This window comes from Acipenser ruthenus, chromosome 21 (assembly GCF_902713425.1).
Source record: "Acipenser ruthenus chromosome 21, fAciRut3.2 maternal haplotype, whole genome shotgun sequence".
Classification (NCBI taxonomy): domain Eukaryota; kingdom Metazoa; phylum Chordata; class Actinopteri; order Acipenseriformes; family Acipenseridae; genus Acipenser; species Acipenser ruthenus.
This window is the reverse complement of record NC_081209.1, coordinates 23,939,737-23,964,950: the sequence shown is the minus strand read 5'-3', so window position 1 is coordinate 23,964,950 and position 25,214 is coordinate 23,939,737. Positions and strand designations below refer to the sequence as shown.

The 25,214-nt window shown below is 38.8% G+C and overlaps 1 protein-coding gene across 7 annotated transcripts in view; it reads left to right on the top strand.

Annotated features, from left to right (window-relative positions):
* The window catches only part of LOC117429245 (unconventional myosin-Va-like), a 68,339-nt gene that overhangs the window by 11,458 nt on the left and 31,667 nt on the right, over positions 1-25,214 (top strand). For all 7 annotated transcript variants that reach the window (XM_058995154.1, XM_058995156.1, XM_058995153.1 and 4 more), the window contains exons 2-12: positions 10,658-10,768; positions 12,069-12,240; positions 13,152-13,296; positions 14,594-14,750; positions 19,038-19,181; positions 20,310-20,391; positions 21,764-21,871; positions 22,296-22,402; positions 22,588-22,853; positions 23,294-23,375; positions 24,635-24,775. In XM_058995154.1, coding sequence (XP_058851137.1) covers positions 10,658-10,768; positions 12,069-12,240; positions 13,152-13,296; positions 14,594-14,750; positions 19,038-19,181; positions 20,310-20,391; positions 21,764-21,871; positions 22,296-22,402; positions 22,588-22,853; positions 23,294-23,375; positions 24,635-24,775 — 1,515 coding nt within the window. The remainder of the gene's footprint in view (positions 1-10,657; positions 10,769-12,068; positions 12,241-13,151; positions 13,297-14,593; positions 14,751-19,037; positions 19,182-20,309; positions 20,392-21,763; positions 21,872-22,295; positions 22,403-22,587; positions 22,854-23,293; positions 23,376-24,634; positions 24,776-25,214) is intronic.

Genomic DNA, 25,214 nt, shown 5'->3' with positions numbered 1-25,214 from the left:
TAGAGTATCCAGGGGTTGTTTCTTCACCTGCCTCTAATGGGGTTTAATTTATATTTTAATCTATATTTATATTGTCACTAAAGATAATATCAACAAGTAACAAGTCTACGGTAGACCTTAAGTCTAATTTTACTTTTATAAGCCTTTGATAATATTTCACAGTATTTTAGCCTGTGTTGGTGATATCTCTTTAACTAAGTAGCATGAGCCTATATGTTTCACTTGCTTGTGAAATTGCTCATACTAGGGGAATGCATTAGCATTAATATTGTCAGATTTATGTTATGGGATGTTTCACAGCGATGACTCACCATAGACATAATGAAATAAGACATACTTATGGTTTCCAAGTTCCATCTAGAATTAGTCACTACAAATGTACTTTATCGTCAGACTGCAGTTTTCCCTTTGCAGTTTTTAAATTGTGTTTTGGTTGTAATGTTTTGGAGACACTGAATTGGGTCATTCTTTACATTGGAATAAACCTGCTTTCATTTTTTTTCAGGCCTCTAGACAGTGCCTTGTTTCCGCTGCCTTTTCCCAGGTATAGCTGAGCTGGCTGGTCTGGGCGAGGTGTAGTTAAAGATGGCTGTCTGCGTTCCAGTGGAATGTTGTCAGGTCTAGCTGACAGAGGAAGTAGTAGTTTGTCAGTAAAGGTCACTTTGGATTGTGGGATTGATTGAATATATGTAAACATGCGAAGATGGATGAAGTTGAAGCGAGGCATAAAATGAAACACAGTGAAAAGAGTTTCATCTCATGAAGATGCTTTGAAACATGTGTTAGTATAAACAGCATTTTAACTATACATAGGCTTTGGCCGGTTTTATTTAGTGAAATCATAGTTGGTTTGGCATGCAATGTAAGAGGGCTCAGAGAATGGTCTGGCATCAAGGATACTGGATTAGCCTTTTGTAAATCTTTGCTAATTCCTAGGCCTGATCCCTACTTTGAAACTTTGACTACAGTTTGAAGTAGGATTAGTAGTGGTGTTTTCTCGTGGTTACTTTTATAAGCCAATACCACCACTCTCTGGTGACATCATTGGGATGATATACTGCTTTCTCTTTCCGTTATCTTTGTTCTCTGCAAGCAGTGTAGGTACTGGAGGAATTGTGGCTGTACAGCAGCCATGATGAATGTTCAGAGAAAATGGTTTTCTTTCTGAGTCACTTGTGTGGTAATTACATCCTGTTTAAACACAGAACATTTTTTCAAACTTTATTTGTGGTGTTCCTGAGTTAACCAGCAGTCAATCTAACCTTCCACTCCAATCTGTGAGATCTATGTTTGACTCTTGAAGGAAACAGGCTGAGGCTGTTTCCATGGCAATGAAGTTGTTCTAGCAGTTGTTTTTTTTTGTTTACATTGTTCCTTATTTTATTTAAGGCTGTTCTCCTCTGTGGCTCTGATAGACAGCTGCTTTTTCGAAGGCAACTGGCTTAACTGCGGCTTCTACCTTGCCATCACTAAACAAAATGGACTCAGACTTGTTGCCATTTCATAGATTTGATAATGATTCTACTTACTACTGGCACTGTTGTACAAGGACACAGACTGTAGCAAGGACACAGACTGTAGTACAAATAATACAGTTATACTATATAGTAAATATAGGTTTAATAATTTCAAATGAAATTCCCAGTCCCACTGTGGCCCTGTAGAATAGTAATGGTTGGTTTATTCTTTTGCTGATGTGATACCCTTTGTTCTGCCAGAATTCAGCCTTGAGGAGACGGTATTCTCAGTTCACTAAAGGGGTCGGTGCAAATTACTGCACAGAAAAAAGAAGACGCTCATAACAACAGCACAGGGGCCAGTCCTCTGTGCTGACCTGTGAGTCATGAGGACTGATGCCCTGTTCCACACTCGGGCACCCTGAATGTAAGTTCACAAAAGAGATCCACCACGAGGTCCGGCAGGAATGTCTCATGACTGCTTCACCATGATGTGGGCTTCTTTCGGCATCCTTGGAAGCCACCCCATGTGCTATTCCTCTTAAGACTTCCTACAACCGCTTGATTCAGCCCTACGCCGCACTCTTTGTGTCCTTGATCCATTTGCTAGATTATTCTGACCTTTTTTTTTCTCTTTCATCTACCTTTTGGTGACCCCTTCAAATTGTACGCAATCCTAATGAATTGATATGATTTCATGCTATTAGATGATTTGATATTCAAATGCCAAATACTAGCCAGCCTGTTTTACTCTTGCAGTTACAGAACTGCAGATGCCAGCTATGTACAAAAATAACAAACATAATAAACTGTTTTGTTACTGGTTGTGTGATACTTGATAAGTGATAAGTGAATGACTTCACGGCCCTTTTTTTTAGCAGTGTTTTAAAAGTTAACAACATGTGCTTCTTAGTTCAGTTAATGCAGATTCACGATCGACTTTCCTGGTAGATTCGTTTGAAAGCTTTTGAATGCCTCCCTGAAATGATTTGCCAGCGTGAAATAAATCATTTAGGACGGTGTAGCTCCCCGGAATGCGGCTTCTTTCAGTTGGAGGTCATCTTCTAAAATACCGTAAAATATATTCATTCAAGCTGGCAAGAATGCAGTTTCACTTAATATTTAATTTGACATGGTAATATAACTCAGTGGTCTTGGTAAAGGCTACTGGACAGGTTAACTCTTATGAGTGCTTTGACAGCTTGCTTTATAGTTTAATTATTCAAATCGACCCCTACCTGTATGTCAATTACTTCTTTCTTGTGGGGGGGGGGGGGGGGGGGGTCACTTTTAAATGATTTAATTTTTTTTTTTTTTTTACTGCACAGTAGGTCTCCCGCCATGCCTGTCATCTTCTCTCCCTGTAAATTACTCTGCCTGCAGAGAAGTGAACTACAGCAGATGTTGGCTGTTCTGTATTCACACACAATTCTTACTATTTGTGAAAATAATTTGTTAAACATCCAAAAAGAAGTCGAGCCAGTCCAATATCCACTAGGGAGAGCGACTTACTGTATTTAATTTATGTTTTAAACACTCCTGAAATAAACATATATACAGTATCACTGGTGATTGCAACAGCTGTTTTTAGTTCATGCCGTCAACACAAACAATACGTTTCTTGTTGAATGGCCCTGGTTTGTCTCATGACCAAGTACGTTTTCTTTATAGGAACGAGTGACTGGTCTGCTGATTTATGAACTCATGAAGCTCAGATGATGACACTGGCATAGAAATGTGTAGTTTAGTTGTTGGGGAAACGGCTGAACTTTTAATTTGGTTTTATTGCTGCATCATCTGCAGAGATGCTCAAGCCAGATGTTTGTGTCAAAACCAGGAAGTTAATTGGAGTTATGCCGGGTATCAGATGAGGCCTGCTTCTCCGATGTTTATTAGAAGCGTTTTAGCCCTAGAGGCCAGGAAAGAATTATTCATCCTTAACATAGATCCTTCAATCAAGAATCTCTCTTACAGTAAGAATTCAGGAGAATCCAACCAATGCTGCTGAGGGTAGTAACGTTGTCTTCTGAAAAAAATATAAATATGAACTGACTGTAAACCTGGTCTGGAATTTTATAATCAACAGTGACATTCAAATATTAATGACATTCCAAATGTAATAGTTGTAGCTCTAAATTATAGTTTTGTTACAACAGTCATGCAGTACTTTAGCTGAATTCAGCATTTATTGTAAATATTTCAGCGTTCATTTTTATGCTTATTTGTGTTTAATTTTTTTTAGTTACTGTAAGAACTGAGAGAATCTATGTTAATACTGGTTTGTTTGTTCAGGGATCAGGGGAAAAAAAAGAAAAACTCCAACAGCAGTACTGTTACTGTTGTTTTATGCCATTACTATCAAAACCTAAAGTACTGTCTATCTTCTGCTTTGCAACCATAACAACTCCATTTACCTTTTCAACTGCTGAGCAGGTGATGGTGGTAACGAAACAGGCCGGCAGGGTTATACAGACGTTTCTTTGTAACATCTGTCAATAGGGGGTTTGTTGAACCTGTATTTCTGAATCCAGTATTGCAACCTTGAATGAAAGACTAGTGTGTGGCTGTGTGCTTTCAGTAGGGTAAGTAAACCCCATGTACTGGAGAGACTGTATCACTAGTTTATCCTTTAGGACAGGGAGTTTAAAATTCACATTCTCCTGGATGAAGGGGTGCTATGAATCCAAAACCCAAAGGAGAATCTGCTTAATTAATAGCCAAGGTTCAATGGTGTGAAGGAGGGTTTATAAATACATTAGAGGGAGGCTTTGCTTAATACGCTATGGGCTTTCCTTGTTCAAGAACATTTACTTTGACTTGGAAAGTGTAGGCTAGCTGTGCTGTGCATTCAAATATACAATGAGTGTGGGTTAAAATGGTCTGTTTTTTAAAACATACATTTCAATAATGGCTTAAAGCTTCAGAAATATTTGAAGAGATGAATCGGCAACTAGGCTTTGTCAGATTGAGGCTCCAAATCTGACACATTCCACTTCACAAACAATAAAATATTCAGCACTGGAAGTAAATTTAACTAATGTTATTTAGTATTTTAGGTTATTTGCATGCTTGTTAAGACCTTGAATAAACTATGCATATTACTCATACATTACTTCTATTATTATTTATAATATAAAACAAAAAAAACCAGCAAACCGCTCATCTGTATAAGCATTGAGTAAATATCCCAGAATTATACTGTGTGGAGGAATAAGATGGAATAACAAGCTTGTTTCCAATGAAAACATAGACTTGTTTCCATGGTAATTTAGACTGGTTTCCATGGTCCTTGTAAGTTGGTCACACACAATGAAGCTTGTTATCGCTTTAAAAGTTTTGTTCAAGCAAAAAGTCATCAACATCCATCCATAATACTGTACAGCTGTCAATGATATGTTCTACAGTACTTTTCTCCCACGCAGTACCCACTGTGCTTCAGCCCATCCAACTATTCGTTCCCTGATTATTAACCACGTTCTAATAACATTCCTGGGTATGAGAGCGTGCTTGCATTCTCGCTTGTGATTTAACTGAACAGCTGTTCCTGCGAACTTCCCTTGATGTGAATGCCTGTTGACTGAAAGGTGAAGTCTCTTGCCAGCGAGCTTGTGTTCTGAATGCATACGTTCTGACCTGACTTGTTTTCCAGCTGATAAAACACCCCTTTAGCTAAAACATGGAAGCTCTTCTTTGGAATTAGCTCAAATTTACAATACTGCTTGAAATCAAAAAGTGTCTGATTGTCTGCACTCTGATTGTTATCGGATTGTCAGGAATCTCCACGAGGGTAGTGTTTGTAAAGTGATAATGTCAGACTCCTCATTGGAAAGGGTTAGCCATGGTTATGGGCGTTACAGTAACTGAGTGTATAGGGGACTAGGAATGATTTAAACTGTGTAAAGCCATACTATATCTGTTTACACAATACTGTAGTGAATGCATGCATACTGTTTACGCAGTGTCGATACCCCATACACAGACGCTTGCTGTCTATTACTGTAACTCTTATATGCAGCTTTACTTTTTATAGGTAGATAGATAGAGAGATAGAAGTGTTTCTAATCTAGGGGCTCCCTAGTGGCGCATCCAGTAAAAGCACTTGTGTAGAGTGCCGGATGCGCCCTATAGTCTGGACGTCGCGAGTTCGAGTCCAGGCTATTCCTTTGCCGACCGAGGACGGGAGCTCCCAGGAGGCGGCGCTCAATTGGCCGAGCGTCACCCGGGGGGAGGGAGGGTTAGGTCGGACAGGGGGTCCTCTGCTCACCGCGCACCAGCGACTCCTGTAGTCTGGCCGGGCGCCTGCGGGCTTGCCTGTAAGTTGCCCGAGAGCTGCGTTGTCCTCCGACGCTGTAGCTCTTGAGTGGCTGCATGGTGAGTCCGCAGTGTGAAAAAAAAAGCGGTCGGCTGACAGCACACGCTTCGGAGGACAGTGTGTGTTCGTCTTCGCCCTCCCGAGTCAGCGCAGGGGTGGTAGCGGTGAGCTGAGCATAATAAAATAATTGCCGATTCTAAATTGGGAGAAAATAATAAAATAATTGGCAACGACTAAATTTATTAAAAAAAAAAAAAAAAAAAAAAAAAAAAAAGTAGTGTTTCTAATCTTAACAAACCTGTCTTAGTACACTAGCACTTTCGTTCAAAAGAGTGAGTGTTAGTGAAGGGAATGCTGCTAAGTGGCTGAGGTATTTGACTGATGGTTAAAAGAAATTCTGAGAGGTGCCTCAGGTATGTATTTGTGTAAGCATATAATGTCAGTTGGTAGAGATATTGAGAATAATGCATGATAAAGGTTTTGATGCGTCACACCATCTTCAGCAGCCTATAATAATAGTTTTAAATAGTTTGTAAGCTTATTAGGAGTGTAAATGTTCTTAGTGTGTAAGCAATCCGCTTGGGGAATTAACAGCTTTCAATTAAAATCAGCTCAGATTGTAGAGTGTTTATTTAAACTCCCATGTATTTGTTAAGTATAAAGACCTCAAGATGCAAACAGTAGACCTCTATATCCTGTATAGTGATATGTGCTACGGTGCTTTACCACTGTGCTGTACTGGGAGGCTAAATTGTTTTTTCTTAAGTGGGCTTGGGGTTATAAAACAGATTATTATTGAATGTTCAAAAGTGCTAGTTCAAAAGTTAAGATTGAAGAAGCATTTTGTTCCTTCCGCCTGCTTCAAAGAAGTCTGTAAAGAACCCCACCCCGCTTGGGTATGCAGTCTACTGTGCACAAGACATCTATTTCCTCTGTCTTTACATGCCTTAGCTGCACCATGGCTGCTCTTTCAAAACAAAACATGCCTACACAATCAGCTGATGTGGCAGGTCATTTAAATTGTGTTTGAACCATGAAACAAAATACTTCTATAATAAGAAATGCATACATTTTAGATTTAACATTTAGAATGATACAAATATATGTGTATATTATGCCTTCCCAATTGAGCCTACAAGTAAGTTTTATGAAAAAATAAATGTATTTTTTTATTTGTATTTGCACTTGTACACTAGAGAATTCAATAATATTACTATACATAGTATACTATGCTTTACTGAGTCTAAAGGATTTGACAATTGTGTTCTGGTTTTCGATTTCGTCTTTCTCTTTTTCAAACACTGTTGCCAAGCAACAACACCTAGTGGTACAAGTGGGCCTGCAGGTGCTTGGGCACAAATCTGCTTCTCACTGTTTGTTGGTTTAATTGGTGTGATATTTGGACTTGTACCGCCCTCTGTTCCAGAGCAGTAAAAGCAGCACAAAGCCTGAGTGTTAACGGTATGATTTATAATCCTCAACACTGGGCAGATAGTTTCTGAATGTCTGATGCCAGCGGTGTCTGGTATAGTCCTGCAAATGAAAGCTTGTCACAGGTTGTTTTTTTTTTTTTTGTATGAGGTAACGTTAAGCCAATAAATCACTCCTGGTTTTTCAGTTCCTAGGGTTTGTATGCAATTTACAAAAAAAGGCATTTACTTTTCAAGCTCCATGGTCTTGGAATAAACTTCTGGAAGAACTAAATGTACTGTCTACCTTTTAAAGGAGTTCAAACAAAAAAATGCCATCTATGTAGCTAAATTGTTACTTGTAATTTGGTTAACTTGTTTGTATTGGTTGTGCTCATTTGAATGGGTGTATGTTTTTTGTATTACTGGCCACCTTTTTGACCAGGTCTCCCTTGAAAAACAGATTTTAATCTCAATAGGATTAATACCCAGTTAAATGATGGCTAGATCCACTGCTGTTTAGATCATTAAAATAGACACCCCAGGTGTTTTATTCTGCTGCTTCGATCATAACCCCCTAACAACATCGTTCCTTTGTCAAGCAAATGTTTTTAGAGGCAAATCAAGGGTTTTAATTATAGGGCAAGAGGGTTTGTGACATTTTTCCTGCCAGTAATTACATTGAAAGAGTAATTGTCTACCCAAAAATCCAAGAGAGAAATTGACTGGCTTTCTGTGTGTCTGTACTCTGATTTTAAAATGTTTGCCACAGTAGCTGCTGTCTTCAAGGCTTTTTATTTTCAAACCTAATAAGTATAGAAGGAATCCTGGCTATTTAAGAATGCTTATAATAATAATAATAATAATAATAATAATAATAATAATAATAATAATAATAATTATAAAAATTCATGAAAACCAAATTGTATTTAAGATTTCATACTTCAGTGTGTGAGCACAGTGAGTCAATAGTGCAATGTGCCCAGCTAGAGCTCAGAAAGATTCTGGTTTTACTAAGTACACACCAGAGCTTGTTGAATATAAACTGTGGCTAATCAAGCTCGTAGTAAAACCTGGACTTGGTGAAACTGCTATGCAATAGAAGTATTAGTTCCATCCCTGTCTTAAAAAAAGAAACGTCATTAAATTAAACATCATAAAACTCAGAACTTCAAAGTGACGTAAACATCAAAGAGTCTTAAGTAATACAATGAATAGCAGTTCTAATCTCTTGTTTTCTGACTGGATGCTAAATCCACTGTGAGCTTGGGGGCTTGGGGGCTGGGAAGAATGTGCTGCAAGAATTGTTTAAATGGTTTCAATCGCCAAGACTTGCAAAAGCTAAAAATGTACACAACTCGATTTCAACCTTGTTCATACACGGTGCGTGTTAAGAACTGTGAGAGACTTGGCTGACTACATGTACACTGATTTACAGGTTAGAACTTCCATCGACTCATATGCACAATGATGACAATGATTGAGTTACAAGGAGGATTTATTTAAGGGATAAGAAAGGACCACCGAGAATGCCAAATTGATAGTTTCCTGGATATTACATTTCACAGTGAATTCTACAACAGTTTAAATCTGCAGTCTGTGTCCTGCATTTCTGTTCAGTTTTATACTGAAACAAATTTCAGTGGGCCTTTGTTTTATTACATTCTCACTATGTTGACAGTCCAGTTCAGTATTTGACAAGAACTAACATTTTCTTTTTCCTGTAAATCTTAGCAATGTTTGAAATGTTGGTCACCTCTGTCCTACGACGCAACAGGGAACGACCCATTAGGAAGGACACAACTTTACTGTACGAGATAGTGTCAGCCTGAGTTCTTGTCTGTGTTAACGCTGCAGTGAGTCCCTCAGACATGTGATGGAAATGTTACCATAAATCAATGTGTCTTAATATCAGCTGATCCATTGAACTAAAAATAGCAACAATAACCTTGCCATGTAGCAGAGTTTTCGTTCGTTTTGGTTTGTCTTGATGTTCTGTGAAATCAGTTTGTCGTGTTTACATGATTAATACAGTAATAACAGTAGAGGATCTAAACATTTAGCTATATTGGATCTATACCTGGAAATAATACCTGTAAGAAAGCAGAATGATGGAAATAAAATACACACCACTCTGTACTCCTCTTGATGCAGCACATGATAGAAAATAAAATAACTAAAACACTTCACTTTTTGACCTGATATTCTGACATGTAAGGTGACATATTTATGTACATCAAATGTAGGCTTTATTTAGGAACTATCCATTGGTAAAATGCAATAGACTAGCAACAGATAAACCGGTCTGTAGCGACTCTATTTACTTATATGCAGTGCTCAAGTAATTTGTGAAAGTCTTTTTTTCTATCCCAGAATTAAAGGCTACAGTTCACTGTGATAAAGTAGTTGATGTATTTTATTAATGAATGTTAAAGCTACCTCTGTGGTTTCCTGCTGCAGTTCTTTACAGTAGATACACTAGGAAGTACTCTGTGTAGCTTCCTTGAGATATTAAAGCTACTGCTCCCTGGAGCGTTGATGCTGATTACTTCACCAATGACAAACGGTTAGTAATACTTCTGAAGTGCCTGAGCCTCATCGTGTGCATGAAAACCAGCTGTGATATAATTCATGGTATTGTTCCAGATAAGCCTTTAGCCCCAGCCTTATTGACCTGCCAATTTCTATGCGGCTCCAAATTACTGTGCTCGTAAATTCACATCATTACTAAAGGATATACTGTAACTGAATAATTAGTTGAATTAACTGGTACACATGTGATTGAATACTGGTGGTACTGTATATGACTGATATGAAAATTATTATTATTATATTATATGTTTATTTAGCAGACGCCTTTATCCAAGGCGACTTACAGAGACTAGGGTGTGTGAACTATGCATCAGCTGCAGAGTCACTTACAACTACGTCTCACCCGAAAGACGGAGCACAAGGAGGTTAAGTGACTTGCTCAGGGTCACACAATGAGTCAGTGGCTTAGGTGGGATTTGAACCGGGGATCTCCTGGTTACAAGCCCTTTTCTTTAACCACTGGACCACACAGCCTCCTACCCTACAGTATGTGAAACACAAACAAGATTAGTCTGTAATGGACAAAATGGATTGTGTCTGTAAAGTGGGAGGTGCCAACAGGCTGAAACACTACAGTATTCCAATACTGTAGAATTTCAGTGTCTTATAAAGCTGTCAATAGTGTGAGAAGAGTAGTCAACTACAAGACCGGAAACATACCTGGTTTCCTAAAATCTCACATTATTTCAGTAACCATGAAACCTGTTTACTCAAACCATAAAGCCATATCTGTGAACCATCTTACTCCAGTCTAACTGAACCCACTGTGTAGCCTTTCTAATCAACCATCTTACTTCAGTCTAACTGAACCCACTGTATAGCTCTTTTAATTGGCTCTTTCTTTCTTTCTTTCTTTCTTTCTTTCTTTCTTTCTTTCTTTCTTTCAGCATGCCCGGGTATGGATCCCTGATGCAGAAGAAGTCTGGAAGTCGGCTGAACTTCTCAAAGACTACAAGCAAGGAGATGCATTGCTTCAGCTCAGACTGGATGATGGCACGGTAAGAATGACACCCTAGAATAAGGGGTCTGGGAGGAGGCAGACTGGATCAGGGGGTCTTGGTGCAAATCTGAGCTTCTCTGTGCCTGTCTGCATGCGGTCATTGGAAAGGGGGGTTGGCTGGGAGTCTTGTGAGAATTGAAAACATGCTGAGAGCAGTGTGACTTGGTTTGCTCAGGGTCCTCAGGATGTAACCTTTCTGCATTCCTTACCCAAAGGAGATTTTATAAAGTACATTTTACTTCAGAGATCTCATCAAAGGCTGCTGCTAACCTAATATGGATGTGAAATAAGCTGAACTAGAAAAAAAAAATAGTGCATGCTTTATGAAATATAATGCAGTGTGATGAAAACAAATACTGGCAATTAGCTATTAATTTCCAAATCGGTGATATTTGGATGACTTCGCTTTGTGATCTCAGTGTCTCATGCTGTTTTACATAAATTCTCATGGTTAGGTTCTGGATTATATTCAGACAATGAACTCAGGGTTGAAAGCTGAGTGTATTAAGGTGGTGCCGTGAGCCACTGTGCTAGCAAGTACTGATATGGTCCTTGTATTATAGTCTTAGACAATGAACACCACGCCACAGTGACAGTGAATGAAAAACAGCACTTAAACTAACACAGAACACAAAGAATGCTGCATCGCTGCTGCCAGCTCGCCACATTCACAATAAAGCTGGAAGTAATATAGGTATACAGTAGTTATGAATATTGCACCATCTTATATTGTCTATTTCACACTTATTCTTACTGTATTTGTGTTTTAATAAAACATTCCAATGTTTTATATAACTGAACTAGATATATTTACCCAGGGTATTTAATTCTGGAGATATAGGGTTCAGAGATCCCATTGGACCAGTGAAGGGGCACTGCCCTATTGTTTTGGCACAGGTTTGCTCAGTCAAAGAGACGAACATTATGTGATTAAGAGCAGAACGATTTCAGAAGGAAAATTAGAAAAACACTCACGCTCACAACGTAGAGCGTGCCAGACAAAATTGATTCACTGACAGAACATTGATTGTCATGTGGTAAGACATTCCAGGGTTAAAAGGAGAAAGACCTCATACCTAACTCTTACATGAGCATGGGGTGTTTAAAACATATTGCTTGTTTATACAGTATCAGTCTATGTGTGGACCTCAGGAGGCAGTGAGGCTATTGCATTGCAGGTTTATAGCTCTACTGGATAGAAAATGAGAAACAAGCATACTCCCTGCTAACTGTAGATACACTAGTGTTTTGTTGGTTTTAAAAATCTTAATTCACATTTTTCTTTTTCTACTCAACAGGATGTGGAACACAAATTGGACCCCAAAACCAAAAACTTGCCCCATCTACGTAACCCTGACATCCTTGTTGGTGAAAATGACCTCACTGCCCTCAGTTACCTCCATGAGCCTGCAATCCTGCATAACCTCAAAGTGCGCTTCATGGATTCTAAGCTTATCTACACCTACTGTGGTAAGCATGATTATGTCACTTTTGTAATGCATCCTCTTATTTGATTTATTTTAAAGTTTTGCCTTAATGTTCCAGTGTATTCATCATAATACACATATAAATCAGCCTTCTTAATTAAATATGATTTAAATGAAGGAAAATGACATTGTCTGCTGTGTATCTTGTGAGATTTCTGCTGTTTTGCCCTGTTCATTTCTTGGACGAGGTTGCCGTGGCTTGTTCGGAATAGCTTCAAGGGGAGCTTGCTTTTTCCAGTTCTTTATCATTATTGTTTGCCATGAACTCTGCAGCCTGAAGGCTGTTCAGCTCCAAAACTGCAGACACCAAATTCTTATTCTGTTCCTGCCTGTTGCTTCTTGTTATTAACTTAAGACTGTTATTGCATATATTTTGAGAGAAATGTACACACACTTTTAATATATATATATTTGTTTTTGTCAAATGTTTACGGCAAACTACTAGCCCTTCCAGGGCTTTTTTTGCAGCTGTCTGCTGTGTTCTTTTTTTCATGAGCAATAATATTTATTAACTCTCAACACTGCAAACCTGTATACAGTAAAATAAGCTTTAAAATGATTTGACACATGTTGCAACAAGACGTCATTCTCAATGAGAATGTTTCTTCTATAACCACACATTTTACAGTATGGATAAACACTTGCATATAGGTCTAAATAACTGCACTCAAAACACCTTTTGCACTATAGAAAAGATGACTCCACTCAAACAGTGAACCGCTAAACTAGTCTTGTGTGTGCCCATTTTAAGTTAAGATAACCTAACACATTTTAAAAATGTGTTAGGTTATCTAAATACAAAGTTACTTGCTGAGAGTTAATAATACAACAGAATCACATTGAATTTCTTAAAATTCCACAAATTAATTCTTTGTCTACTATGTTTTTTTCCAGGTATCGTCTTGGTGGCCATTAATCCCTATGAGACGCTCCCCATCTATGGAGCGGACATCATCAATGCATACAGTGGGCAGAACATGGGGGATATGGATCCCCATATATTTGCAGTGGCCGAGGAGTCATATAAACAAATGGCCAGGTTCGTAAATCTCTCTCTAGTGCAATGAGGAAAATGTAATTCACACTTTCCTTAACGTGTCCTATACACAGAGGGCTGTGGTGTGATCCCTGCAAGACTGCATGTGTTTGATGTCTTTCTGTCCTGTTGTTAGCTTGAATGTATTGATTGGGGGAGGAGTGGGGTTACTGTGAAGAATCTATAGAGGCTGGTGGTTAAGAGTAAATTAACTTCTTCATCTTGATATAACCTTTGGTCTATTTTATCTAGCTGAACTTTAATGGCCCTAAGCTGTTTAATTCAGCTATATAAACTTTGTTTTATATATTAGTTCCATTTTAATGGTCACCAGTACACATCCTCCAATCTTTTCTAAAATATTATAATAAACATTTCCAGCTTTTTCTGTTCTTCATTCTATCTACAATTCCTATTCTGAAATTCCCTGTTTCATGTTGCCTGTATCATTACCTTCAGTCCAGAAATTAGATTAGGTAAATCCTGATTTGAGGAAATCCTCCCTAATGCATGTACACTACAGTGTGCCAGAGAGATCAGTGGATGGTTAGCAATCGTTGGGAGTGAGTGTTCATTTTACCTGAATGCCTTTAGCAGGGGAACTAATAGCTATTGACCTTCCTGTGAAATGTTTCCAATTGAGATTAAAGCCCAGCTAAGTAAAGCTGGATACCATTATGGTAAATTGCTAGACGGTACACAGAAAGCTCTGTGATTGTTTGAGTTTATCACTGGGACTCGATCTCCACCTGGAACCCTGGAGCTAAATAACAGGCAGGTTTTTGTTAGGGGACTTGGAGAAGCTCAACAGCAACCCTGCTGGGAAATGAAGAGGCGTGTTTAATAGTTTCCACAGCAGGGCTTCTGGGGGGAAATAGTTGATGCTGCTGTTATGGGTTAATAGTGCCATGCACTGGAGACAGCATTAATTTACAGTGATCCTGGTAAATACTCCAAGCTTCGTTACATTGGTTTATTACAAATTAAGTTTGACCAGTTATCTTAATTGTCTAATTATATAAGCAGATTTGATGTATCTCCTTTGTTGTACCCTGCATGTTATGAAGAGGTACAGTACCATAGCAAAAGTAATGTAAAGCTAGACCTAATTATTCACTCTTTTGGGTCATTAGGATATGTTTTTTTTTGTTGTAAATGCATAACACCTGTAATAAAACATAGATTACAATCAGCACCCTATGATCTTTTTTATTTCTGCTTTTTATATAGTATATATTGGACAAGCATAGCTGTTAGAGAATAATGCAATGCCCTAAACATCTGTGTATTTCTGTTTCAGGGATGAGAGGAACCAGTCTATCATTGTGAGTGGAGAATCTGGTGCTGGGAAGACTGTGTCCGCCAAGTATGCCATGAGATACTTTGCTACAGTCAGTGGTTCAGCCAGCGAGACCAATGTGGAGGAGAAAGTTCTGGCATCCAACCCCATCATGGAGGTGAGGCTCCCTCACCGATTTTAAAAAGTCCCTCCTGAAATTCATTCCTAGAGCTGTATACACCAGGCTCTGCACATACTCCCCACGTTGAATGCTGCTGTGTTAGGAACCATGAATACCTGGCCAATACATTCAGAAGACTCCTTCAACACAAAGCAGCCGTTGGTTCAGGTCAATCCAGGGTTGGTTAATGTTGTCCCCCAGGGATCTGTAGCCTTCCTTGGTCTCACAAGCCCCAAGACTGTATGATTGAAATAACAAGCCTACTGTACCCCTGTGACTAGCACAAAGACCTTACAGTGCCGCAAAGACAGAGAGGTAAACATTTGCAGTTCATAAAACAACTCCGGAAAATTATCATTACATTATGATTCTCTGTGGAATTAGGATGCACTGAGAAGAGATGAGAATGAGAACGATAAACTTTGTAGCTAATGGATTACAACAAAAAAGGAAAGGCAGACAAAGCATTTTGTTGTGCTTGCTTTCTGTCTCCCCGTCTTCATCACTCGCGTTTCGTATTAAGCCAGAGTGCCAGTGCTGTTTCAGTGCATCGTTGTTAAGATGGTAGATACTGGTTTCTTGTGTTGCCATGCATGATACCAGTGTCTGGTTTGCTGTGTGGGAGGCCGAAGGCAGGGCCTCAGCCTGGAGATAAAACGTATTCCCCGGGGCACAGATGGTTGATAGTCTAGCTGCTGTGCCTGTCACTAAACAAGGCTGTTACATCACCAGCTGCCTTTCTAGGGCAACAGTTGGCTTTCTATAAAATGGACGGGAAAGTTTATCATTGATTATAACTCAAGTTCCCAACTTTACATTTGATGATTTAATGTTATTTAGAATTCAAATGTATCTGCTGAGTGGGGTATGTGCGGGTGCCTGACAGAAAATGTTTATTTTCACCTGTGGTTTAAAATCACTACATCAGTAACAGCATCCATTTCAGTTGTCTATTTTACACAGAATTGCGTTTCTTTCGAAATCAAATGGCTAGAAACTCTTCATGTTTTGGTGATTTTTTACTCCACGATGGCTAAAGTATTATAATTCTGAAAAAAATGTCAATATTGTTCTTCAAAAGGTCCAAAATGTTACCATAGGTAATCACGTACTGTTTTAATTTTTGCCCTTTTTTAATAATAATTGTTTCAACTGTAGTTTATTAGAGAGAGTGGAAATGGCCACTTAAGATCCCAAGAGAATCTTTTGTTAGCCGGGTTTTCTAATCTGGTTAACCCAGTCTGAGACTGCTTGTCTATAATTAAACCTAATCTGATTCCCCTAACAGACTCTGGGGAAAGAGCTGTGCAGAAGTTATGTGCATTATGTGAGCATGGCTCTCAACTCCCCCGCCCCCCTCCACTTCATCTCATAAATAATATGTTTGGTACCTACCTTGTAGCTCTTTGTGGCAGATCTATTGATTATGCTACAGATTTTCTGTCGGGATCTTGAAAGATCTGCAGTTAGTGTACTATACCTAAAACCTGTTAAAGCACATCTGAAATGACACTGCCTATTAATGCTGTGAGAGGCAAAACTTGAGCTTCTGCAAATTGCCCCATAGCTGTTGCAGGTCATGTTCCTTGGTTGGCACCATGCGTTGACTCCATAGAAGTTGTCAAGTATACTTCCTTCACCTGTGGAGAACTGAAGAACCAATACACTTCAATACACAAATATAAAGCTTATTCTTGTTTCTGATCTATTCAGAATTGCTACACTGTCATGAAAGGTGAAGCACAACTGCACTGGATTCAGTCAGCTTCCCTTGACATCTCTATGAAAGCACCTCAGTCCTGACCTGAACATACTTCCATTTACCTGCAGTCCTGGTTCTCTCTCAAGCACATTGTATGATTCTGCTGTGATGTCCTCTGGGACAAATCTAGTCATTCAAGCCCAGAATCTCCAGAGGTGAAGGGGATACTAGTAAAGTGCCTGCTTTGCCCCAGCTAAATACATTGTATCCAAAATGGCTTTCATGTCTAAAAAGGTTTAGATAAAGAGAAAGATCTGTCTATAGCCAAGCCTCTGCACAGATGAGCAGCCTAATAAACTAATTTATCAAATCCTTAATTCACATGTGAATACCATGTGCCTGCTCTTGCCATCTGCACTGTAGCTGACTTGAGAAAAAACAAACTGGAAAGCTAATAATGGATTCCTCAACCCAATGCCTGGAAGCCACACCTCAGGCTCTGTTAGATCTGGCTATGAGTTTCAGCTGTTGATGTGCTGCTTTGTTCATGTTCTTACTTTGTTTTGCATGGGTTTTATTTTGTTGGGTTGTCGAAACTAAAATGCAATCACTTTTTTCCTAATAGGGTGTTTTATTTTTATTTTAGAATAGCAAAGTATTGCTTTTACTGCTGGCTGATCCATCACTGCTGTTTTTTTACCCACTGTATCATTGCAGTAATACTGGAATGCCCTGCCGGTGCTCAGTGTATGACTGCAGTACAACAGCTTTTCACAGGGAAGCACTTTTCTGACTGTGCTTCAATCCGGTCTAGCTGCTATATGTGTCAGCTCCCTGGAGGTTGTTCCTGATTTTGTAGAGCTGCACATCCGCCCATTTTTTAAATATCTTGGGGCTGAAGCCAGAAGTGAAGGCTCTGCTTGAAAAAATGATGTGTTTGTAGTTATATCTGTTAGGTTAAAGACCACTTAAACATTCAACTCTCTTCATAATGTAATCAAAGGGATATAACTGTCAATACCAAAATACACTTCGTAAAGAAGTCTTGCTCAGTCTTAACACCTGTTCAGGGTCTCCTTTGTTAAAATGTGGTCTGACCTCTTTGGATTTACAGTATAATAGCAATGTATGTGTTGAAGATGGCTTCTTCTGGGATGGGCTATGGACTAAGAACATTGTTGTTTCCACCCCAGTGTTAAAAAGACAGCTAATCAAATTCAATGCAGAACATGTTACTCAGAGGAATAATTTGGCATTACTGTAATAGTGGGTGTCAATACTTTTAGGCAGCACAGTACAGGTACAGTATGTCTTTTTAAAAGATCAAAGGTAAATGTATGCGATACAAATACAAATTATTTTGCAATGCAAGTGCAGAAAAAGCAGAAACAGAAAAATGGTGGAAGAGGAAACATATCTCAATGGAAAATACAGATCTGGCGCAACCTTAATTTAACAAATCACCTAAATTGAATCTTGTAATATTCAAATGAATTTTAAAAATGTCTTAAGCAAATTTCCCGGCAGTGTTCTGTTTTCTCAGCTAAGTAGCACTGTCTTGCTAACTGGGGGCCTCCCATTATTAACAAGCTGTATTCTGCTCTAATGTACTTTGCATATTGATGGATTGTTATGTAGGCAGTGGTTCTGATTTATAGATGTGTGTGTTTTAAATTACATTCTCTAGGGGTTTCTAATTGTTTCCACAGAGTGGTTGCATCTTTCAGCCTAAAGCTAAAAGATCACAGGTCAACTCCATAATGCTGACTGTGCTTCATCATTATTAATCCTTGTGTTAGTGTTGTCAATAGAGCAAAGGTCAAGGATCCTTAGAGGTTGGTTCTTACATTAATGTGTTGGCTGTATAGGTGCTTCCAGTAAAATCTCATCAAGAAAAATTTGGGGTAAAAAGGAAAAATTCCCTTATCTTTTGCTCTTCTTGAGCCCCACATTGATTGTTATAACCTCCTACTGCTGTAAGAAGCAGTCCGGTTTAACCCTGTAATGCCTGAAATATTGAAAATAGCAACAAAACAAAAAAAGGAATGTTGAATGCATAATAAATATATTTTTCATTAAAGTTTTTTTTATTTTTTTCATTGCTTTTAAATGGGTAAAAAATGGCATCCTCATATGAGGTCATCATGCATTTTCCATATGTCCCCATATAAAGAATAGATTTTTTGTTATATGTCCCCATATTTAGCTTCTGCATTTTCTTTACCTTTTAATATCATACAGTGCATGATTCTCTGTTGTTGTTCCTGCTTACAGTAGATTATTATTTACTAAGTTTACTAACTCTTCCAGTTTACTAACTCTTCCTTTTGAAAAGACTCCTCAAGGGTAATTCCTGAAGCGTTGTGCACTGAGGCTGTGCAAACTCTCCTTTTTAAATGATCATTTTGGTAGATAATGACATCTACACACAGAAGAACATTGTTAACCCTACGCCTAAGAACATTATTTTAGTGTAAAACTGAACATTTTGGAAGCTTTAAACAAGAGAGATGTCATTGTAATAAGAAGATCTTTTATATGGTTTTTAGTTCTAATCTGATTGGTTTAATCTTTGTTTTTAGTCTATAGGAAATGCCAAAACAACCAGAAATGACAATAGCAGTCGTTTTGGTAAGTATATTGAGATTGGATTCGACAAGAAGTATCAAATCATTGGAGCCAACATGAGAACCTACCTGTTGGAAAAATCAAGAGTGGTGTTTCAGGTGCGTGTGCAGAAGATGCAGCATTACAGCGGGTACAGTGTGTGTCCCCTCAACTGCCTATACATAAAAATACATAGAGGAGAAAAGATCAGTCTGCCAGATGTGCAAGCTTGCATGTGGTGAAATTGACTACACTACAAATCCCAACATGACTGATTCACTGGTTAGTTTGTAAACCGTGTCTTTGCTTTGTATTACAGAATAGATTGCAGATATGCTTTTTACAGACTAATCAATGAATCAGTCATGTTGGGATATCCAGTTTATACAAAAGTTTGTGCTACATATGACAGGCATTTTTAGTCATCTGGCGAGCCCCTGTGACTGGCCAAGCTTTCATTTGAGAAGATAAATAGACAGATTTAATTTGGATAGAAAACACAAACTCGTGTTTTAAATTGAAATGAAAATGTTAAGTTAAATCTGAATTCCAGTAATTTGATTCCAGCAATGTTTGTATTTGTTCTGAATCTGCTAATGCTTTAAACCAGAGTTTATGTAGACTGAGCATTTCCACTTTTCTAGGCATGTCGATATGCAGTCTCTTGCCAGGGCTAGGACTCCAGCTAGTACAGTGAAGCTGGGTTTGATGGATTAGATTGTACTGCATGAGTGTGTTGAGTTCACATCTACAAGAATGGAACAGAATGTTATGTTAATTATAAAGGGAGTTATTCCTCTGATCTATTATTACAGTGTAAATGGAATAATAATAATAATGATGATGATGATGATGATGAAAGGGAGATTTCTTTATATGATATTTACACACGGTAGTATACAGTGGTGCCCAAACCTAATCCCTGGTACTGCTGTTTTTTGACCTTCAGTTAAGGTTTAAAGAGCATATTTAGGATATGGTTGGAATAAACAAAAACTAGACGAGATGTCCAGTGTCTAGTGAGGAGAATGGAAGGTCAACACCAGCTCTTTTTGATCTTTAAAAATAAGTCATGAAGTAGACTGGATTTGGTTTCAGATCAAACTGACAGAACCGTCTGAACACACTAAAGCACGAGAAGATGAGTCAGTAACTGATCAGGGGAGGCATCAGTGCTGTCTGGAATGCTTCTTCTCATCTCTTCATGCACTATAACGTGTCCGTCTCTGTATCTGCTCTCTTCACAGGCAGATGATGAAAGGAATTACCATATTTTCTACCAGCTTTGTGCCTCTGCACAATTGCCGGAGCTTAAAGTCCTTAAACTCGGTAATCACGTTATTTGTTTTTTTTCATGATCAATGTGCTGAAAACGCCACGTTCACTTTCATTTATCCAAGAAACCGCTTGCTGTACAAGTGAGGTGAAAAGGCTGACGTCAAGAAAAAAACAAAATGCTGCAGCGAGTCCAAAGTCATTGAGGAAGGGCATGGTCCCTGTTAGGAATGTTAGACTTCTCTGTTAAGCCCATGGACCCCAATCATGGACCCATGGACCCCAATCATGAAACATATAGATGTATATTTTATTAAATCAGAAAAAGACAGCCTTTTGAACCTGTGGAAATGTTGCATTCAATTACAATATCATATAGTGTCTATTATACAAGAAGTACCTTAGGGTCAGTAAGTTCTCTGCCCATGTCAGTCAGTTCATAAATTAATGTAGACAAGTACAGTAGTGTTTACTTGGCAGCAGTTCCACCTGAGTACCTGTGCTGCCATCGTTAGGCCAACCCCATCTGATACCAGAACGATGGCTCGGTGACAACATGACTGTAACTGGGGGTAAAGAGAATCCCTCTTTGCTAGCTGCTTAGGAGAGTCATACTGTAGGTCATTGATAGATCGTGTTGGTTGCTTCCGATATCAATCTGAAATGTGCCAACTGAATGTGAAATATTAGTGAAGGTTTCATACTTTTAAAAGGCAGAAAGCCTGCCTGTTTAAGGGGGACTGACTCTGAGAAGCTAGTTCAGAACTCCCCTACAGAGAGGAGGCAAGTGGACGTGCTGTTGCCAGGATTCACTCAATCTGCTAGCACAGTGCTGTTCTGTTGCCATATTGGCAGAAAATTAATTTACAGTCCGGAGTTTGTGGGAGTTTTATCAGATTTGAGCCTTGTTACTTAGCAACCGTGATTGATGATGGGAAATGAGATCTGGGGGTTCCTGTCTAGTAGGTGTATTATTATTATTATTATTTCAGAAGAAGGAATTCTTGACTGCTTTGTGGCGGTGAATAGCTGTTGCTGTGGCAACTACCCAGATCTGTCAAAATACCCAAGAAATTTAAAGCAGCCCATCATAATATTGATAAATGGATATTTTAATCATGTTTATGACAGGCATGGACAACTTAGGTCCTAGAGTTCAATTCTAAACCAGGTTTAACAGGTATGATGAAGTAGAGTTAAGTGCTTTTGGACCCGAAAGAAGGCTTGCGCAAGACCTGGTCAGGAAGGCCCAGAGTTGCCCACCCCTGGTTTATGAGCTTACCAGTTGGCGTTACAGTTTCATCAAGGAAGCTGTAGTTCAGTGTCAGCCTGTGCTATTAGCCTACTTTTCACAGCATGTACAGTACTGTATAAAAGACAGGGGTATGAGTGTTGAAATTAAAGAGTGCAATCTTCTTGTTTCCAGGCCAGGCAACCAACTTCCACTACACAAAGCAAGGGAGGAGCCCTGTGATTGATGGTGTTGATGATGCAAAGGAGATGGTCAACACTAGACATGCCTGCACTTTACTAGGTAACCATTGAAGGGAGGGAGTGAAGAAACAGATTTTATATTTCATTGTGTACCAAGGTAGACCCCTGAAATGCATCATCTCCTTTTTCAAGTGCCCTTAAAATATATACACATGTATGTAATTCACAAAAAGTCACATTTTACTGTCTTCATAGTCAAGGAGTTGAGAACTGTTTTCCTATTTATTTTTCACCCAGTGAGGCGGGCACATTTGTATTTATCCAGATTTATTGACTGTAATCTTGACTCGGGGGGGGGGGGGGGGGGGGGGGGTTAATAAATTTGTTTTCAAATATCTGTTGAAGTGGTGGTATTTTTTAATGTGAAGCTCAATATTCCCTGCTGTTTGGTGCCCTGCTGTAGAATGGTGTGGACAGTGGGACATGCTCTTTTGAGCAGTGTGCTGTATGCTTCCTCTCCTCAGGTATCAGTGAACCCTACCAAATGGGAATCTTCCGGATTCTTGCTGCTATCCTGCACCTTGGAAACGTGGAGATTAAAGACCGGGATTCTGACAGCAGCATAGTTCCTGTAAGTTGCAAAAGGAGAAACGGATGCCCTTTAGTCCTGTTAAGACATTGACCCTTTACTGCTCAGTGATTCATGCATTTCATAATAAACACACTTGTGGTTTTGGGAACAACAAAAAAATAATGTTTTTCAATATTGAAATAGGAGGACATGTTTGTAGCAATATATTTTCATTGTAATTCCAGCCTAACAATGCCCACCTCACTGTCTTCTGTGACTTGATGGGAGTGACATATCAGGACATGTCCCAGTGGCTTTGCCACAAGAAGCTCAAGACAGCCGCAGAGACCTACATCAAACCCATCCCCAAACTGCAGGCAGTCAACGCCAGGGACGCCCTGGCCAAGCATATCTACGCCAAGCTCTTTGACTGGATAGTGGACCACGTCAACAAGGCCCTGCGCTCCACTGTCAGCCAGAACTCTTTCATTGGAGTGCTTGATATTTATGGGTATGCTGTCTGGGATTAGGGGCTGCATTTTCAGGGTTAGACCTGTAAACCCTCATGGATAATGTAAAGCATTTGTACAATCTTAAGTAGATGCTGGAGTAGTGGTCAGGGCTCTGGACTCTTGACCGGAGGGTCGTGGGTTCAATCCCAGGTGGGAGACACTGCTGCTATACCCTTGAACAAGGTACTTTACAGTAAAAACCCAACTGTATAAATGGGTAATTGTATATAAAAATGTGATATCTTGTAACAATTGTAAGTCGCCCTGGATAAGGGCGTCTGCTAAGAAATAAAAAATAATAATAATAACAATGTTTAGGCTGGCCAACTAACACCAAATGAGAGGTGATTCTGTGGCATTTATAAGTATTGACAATAGGTTAATAATGTTTTTTTCCTGTGGATAACGTATAACTATTCTGTTTTTTATTTTTGTTTAGATTTGAGACATTTGAGATCAACAGCTTTGAACAGTTCTGTATAAATTATGCAAATGAGAAACTGCAGCAACAATTTAACATGGTAAGTCTTGTGTACCCCTGTTATGAATCTTTTACAGGGCTTTCAAATCTGCATTGCAAAAAAAAAAAAAAAAACACTAAAAACTGCTACCGTAAATGCTAGTGGATTGCAATGTAGGATTCTCAGTGCCTTATGTTTGATTGGTTGACCAGGTATTGACCCATTTGTAAGTCTGAAAAAATTAATGTTTTATGCGCCAGTTCAGGTATTTAAAAGCTGGAAGGCCAGCTGAAGTCACAGTTTGAATGTGTCTTGCTAATGGCTTTGATAGCAATGAGGGGAGGCTTGTATGAGATGCTTGTCAGTCTTGATCCATTTGTTTTTCAATCCTTTAAGCCTAGTGTTTTTCTAAGTAATCTGTCACTTTACTTGTATTCTGTTAGATTTGATAATGTTTTGCAGGCAGGTGAGAATAAGCTGTGAAAATGATTCAATACTGTTAGTTCTTTAGTTGGTAGTACACTTGCCACACAGTGTATACAGTAATGTTTATAGGTGCACAATTTGAAGAATCTTAATCTGGGACCTGTCGACCTCTAAAGGCTAAACGTTGTACTAAAATGAAATTAAACATACTGATCAGTTATTGACTATATTCCTCCGTTCTAAGAGGCATGTTAGTAGAATATATTGAGCTCAGGACCCCTGCTCTGCTTGAGGACACACAGTTGCTTTTTTAAAATCATACACTTTGCTGTTATTTCTTATGCAATGCTCTGATGCTGTACAGCTTTCATGTTCCTAACTGAAATAATTCCAGAAATAAATTTTAATCTAAATCTTCTGATAATACTTCAAACAAGCCTAAGGCAGAAGTTAAAATGAATGTACATTTTACATTTTGTCACCTGCAAGTTTTTTTTTTTTTTTTAAAAAGTGAGACTTATCCATTTTTAATAAGGAGCTTGAGATCAGTATTAAAATCAGTAAAATATATGATTTTAACTTTTTACGCAGTACGGTCATGAGCCATTCTAGTTTAAAGTTCAATTTCATTTTTATGTCCAAATTACAAGTAGGCATGTGTTTCTTTTTAATATAAAGCAGTTCTAGTCTGTGACTGAGAAAGCAGTCTATCCAAGGGGATCGAGCTAGAATCCTGACACAGCCGGTCAAACCGTTTCGTCCGATTCTGTTTACATTGAAGAACGACTTAGTGGGCATCTGCTATACAAGTGGGGTAAATAAATGAGCTCTGTAGTGTACTCTGACTGAGTGACAATATACTGTGTGCATCGCGCTCTTTCTTTGTCTTGCAGCATGTGTTCAAACTGGAACAAGAGGAGTACATGAAGGAACAGATCCCGTGGACCTTGATAGACTTCTATGACAATCAGCCTTGTATCAATCTGATAGAGGCCAAAATGGGAATTCTGGATTTGCTGGATGAGGAGTGCAGGGTAAGGGTCTACATGACCTTGGAGACGTCACAGATACTTCTTATCCCCTGGTGAGCTGGGGACGTGTATCTCAGACAGGGCTGCAGAGTGAACTTTTACACTTAAAAAACTTGGATACAACATTATTTAAGACATGCTTTACCGCAGGTTGGTAAAGGGATATATTGTAGAACCTGTCCTTCTGTCTGTCCGTATGCCACCCTTACATGTTTCGTACATGTTTTTACGATGGGTGTTGGTCCTGAAGATCTACACTTTATGATACTTGCTGAGGATGTGTTACTTGCAACAAGAATATGCATCCCAATCAGAACATCCGAAGCACATATTTATTTCAGATTGTAAAATATAATTTGACTGTGCAGTCTTCAAATACAGCCCATGTAAATCTGGTATGTAATGCAAACAGATTATATTTGGGCAATCTGTACAGTATACA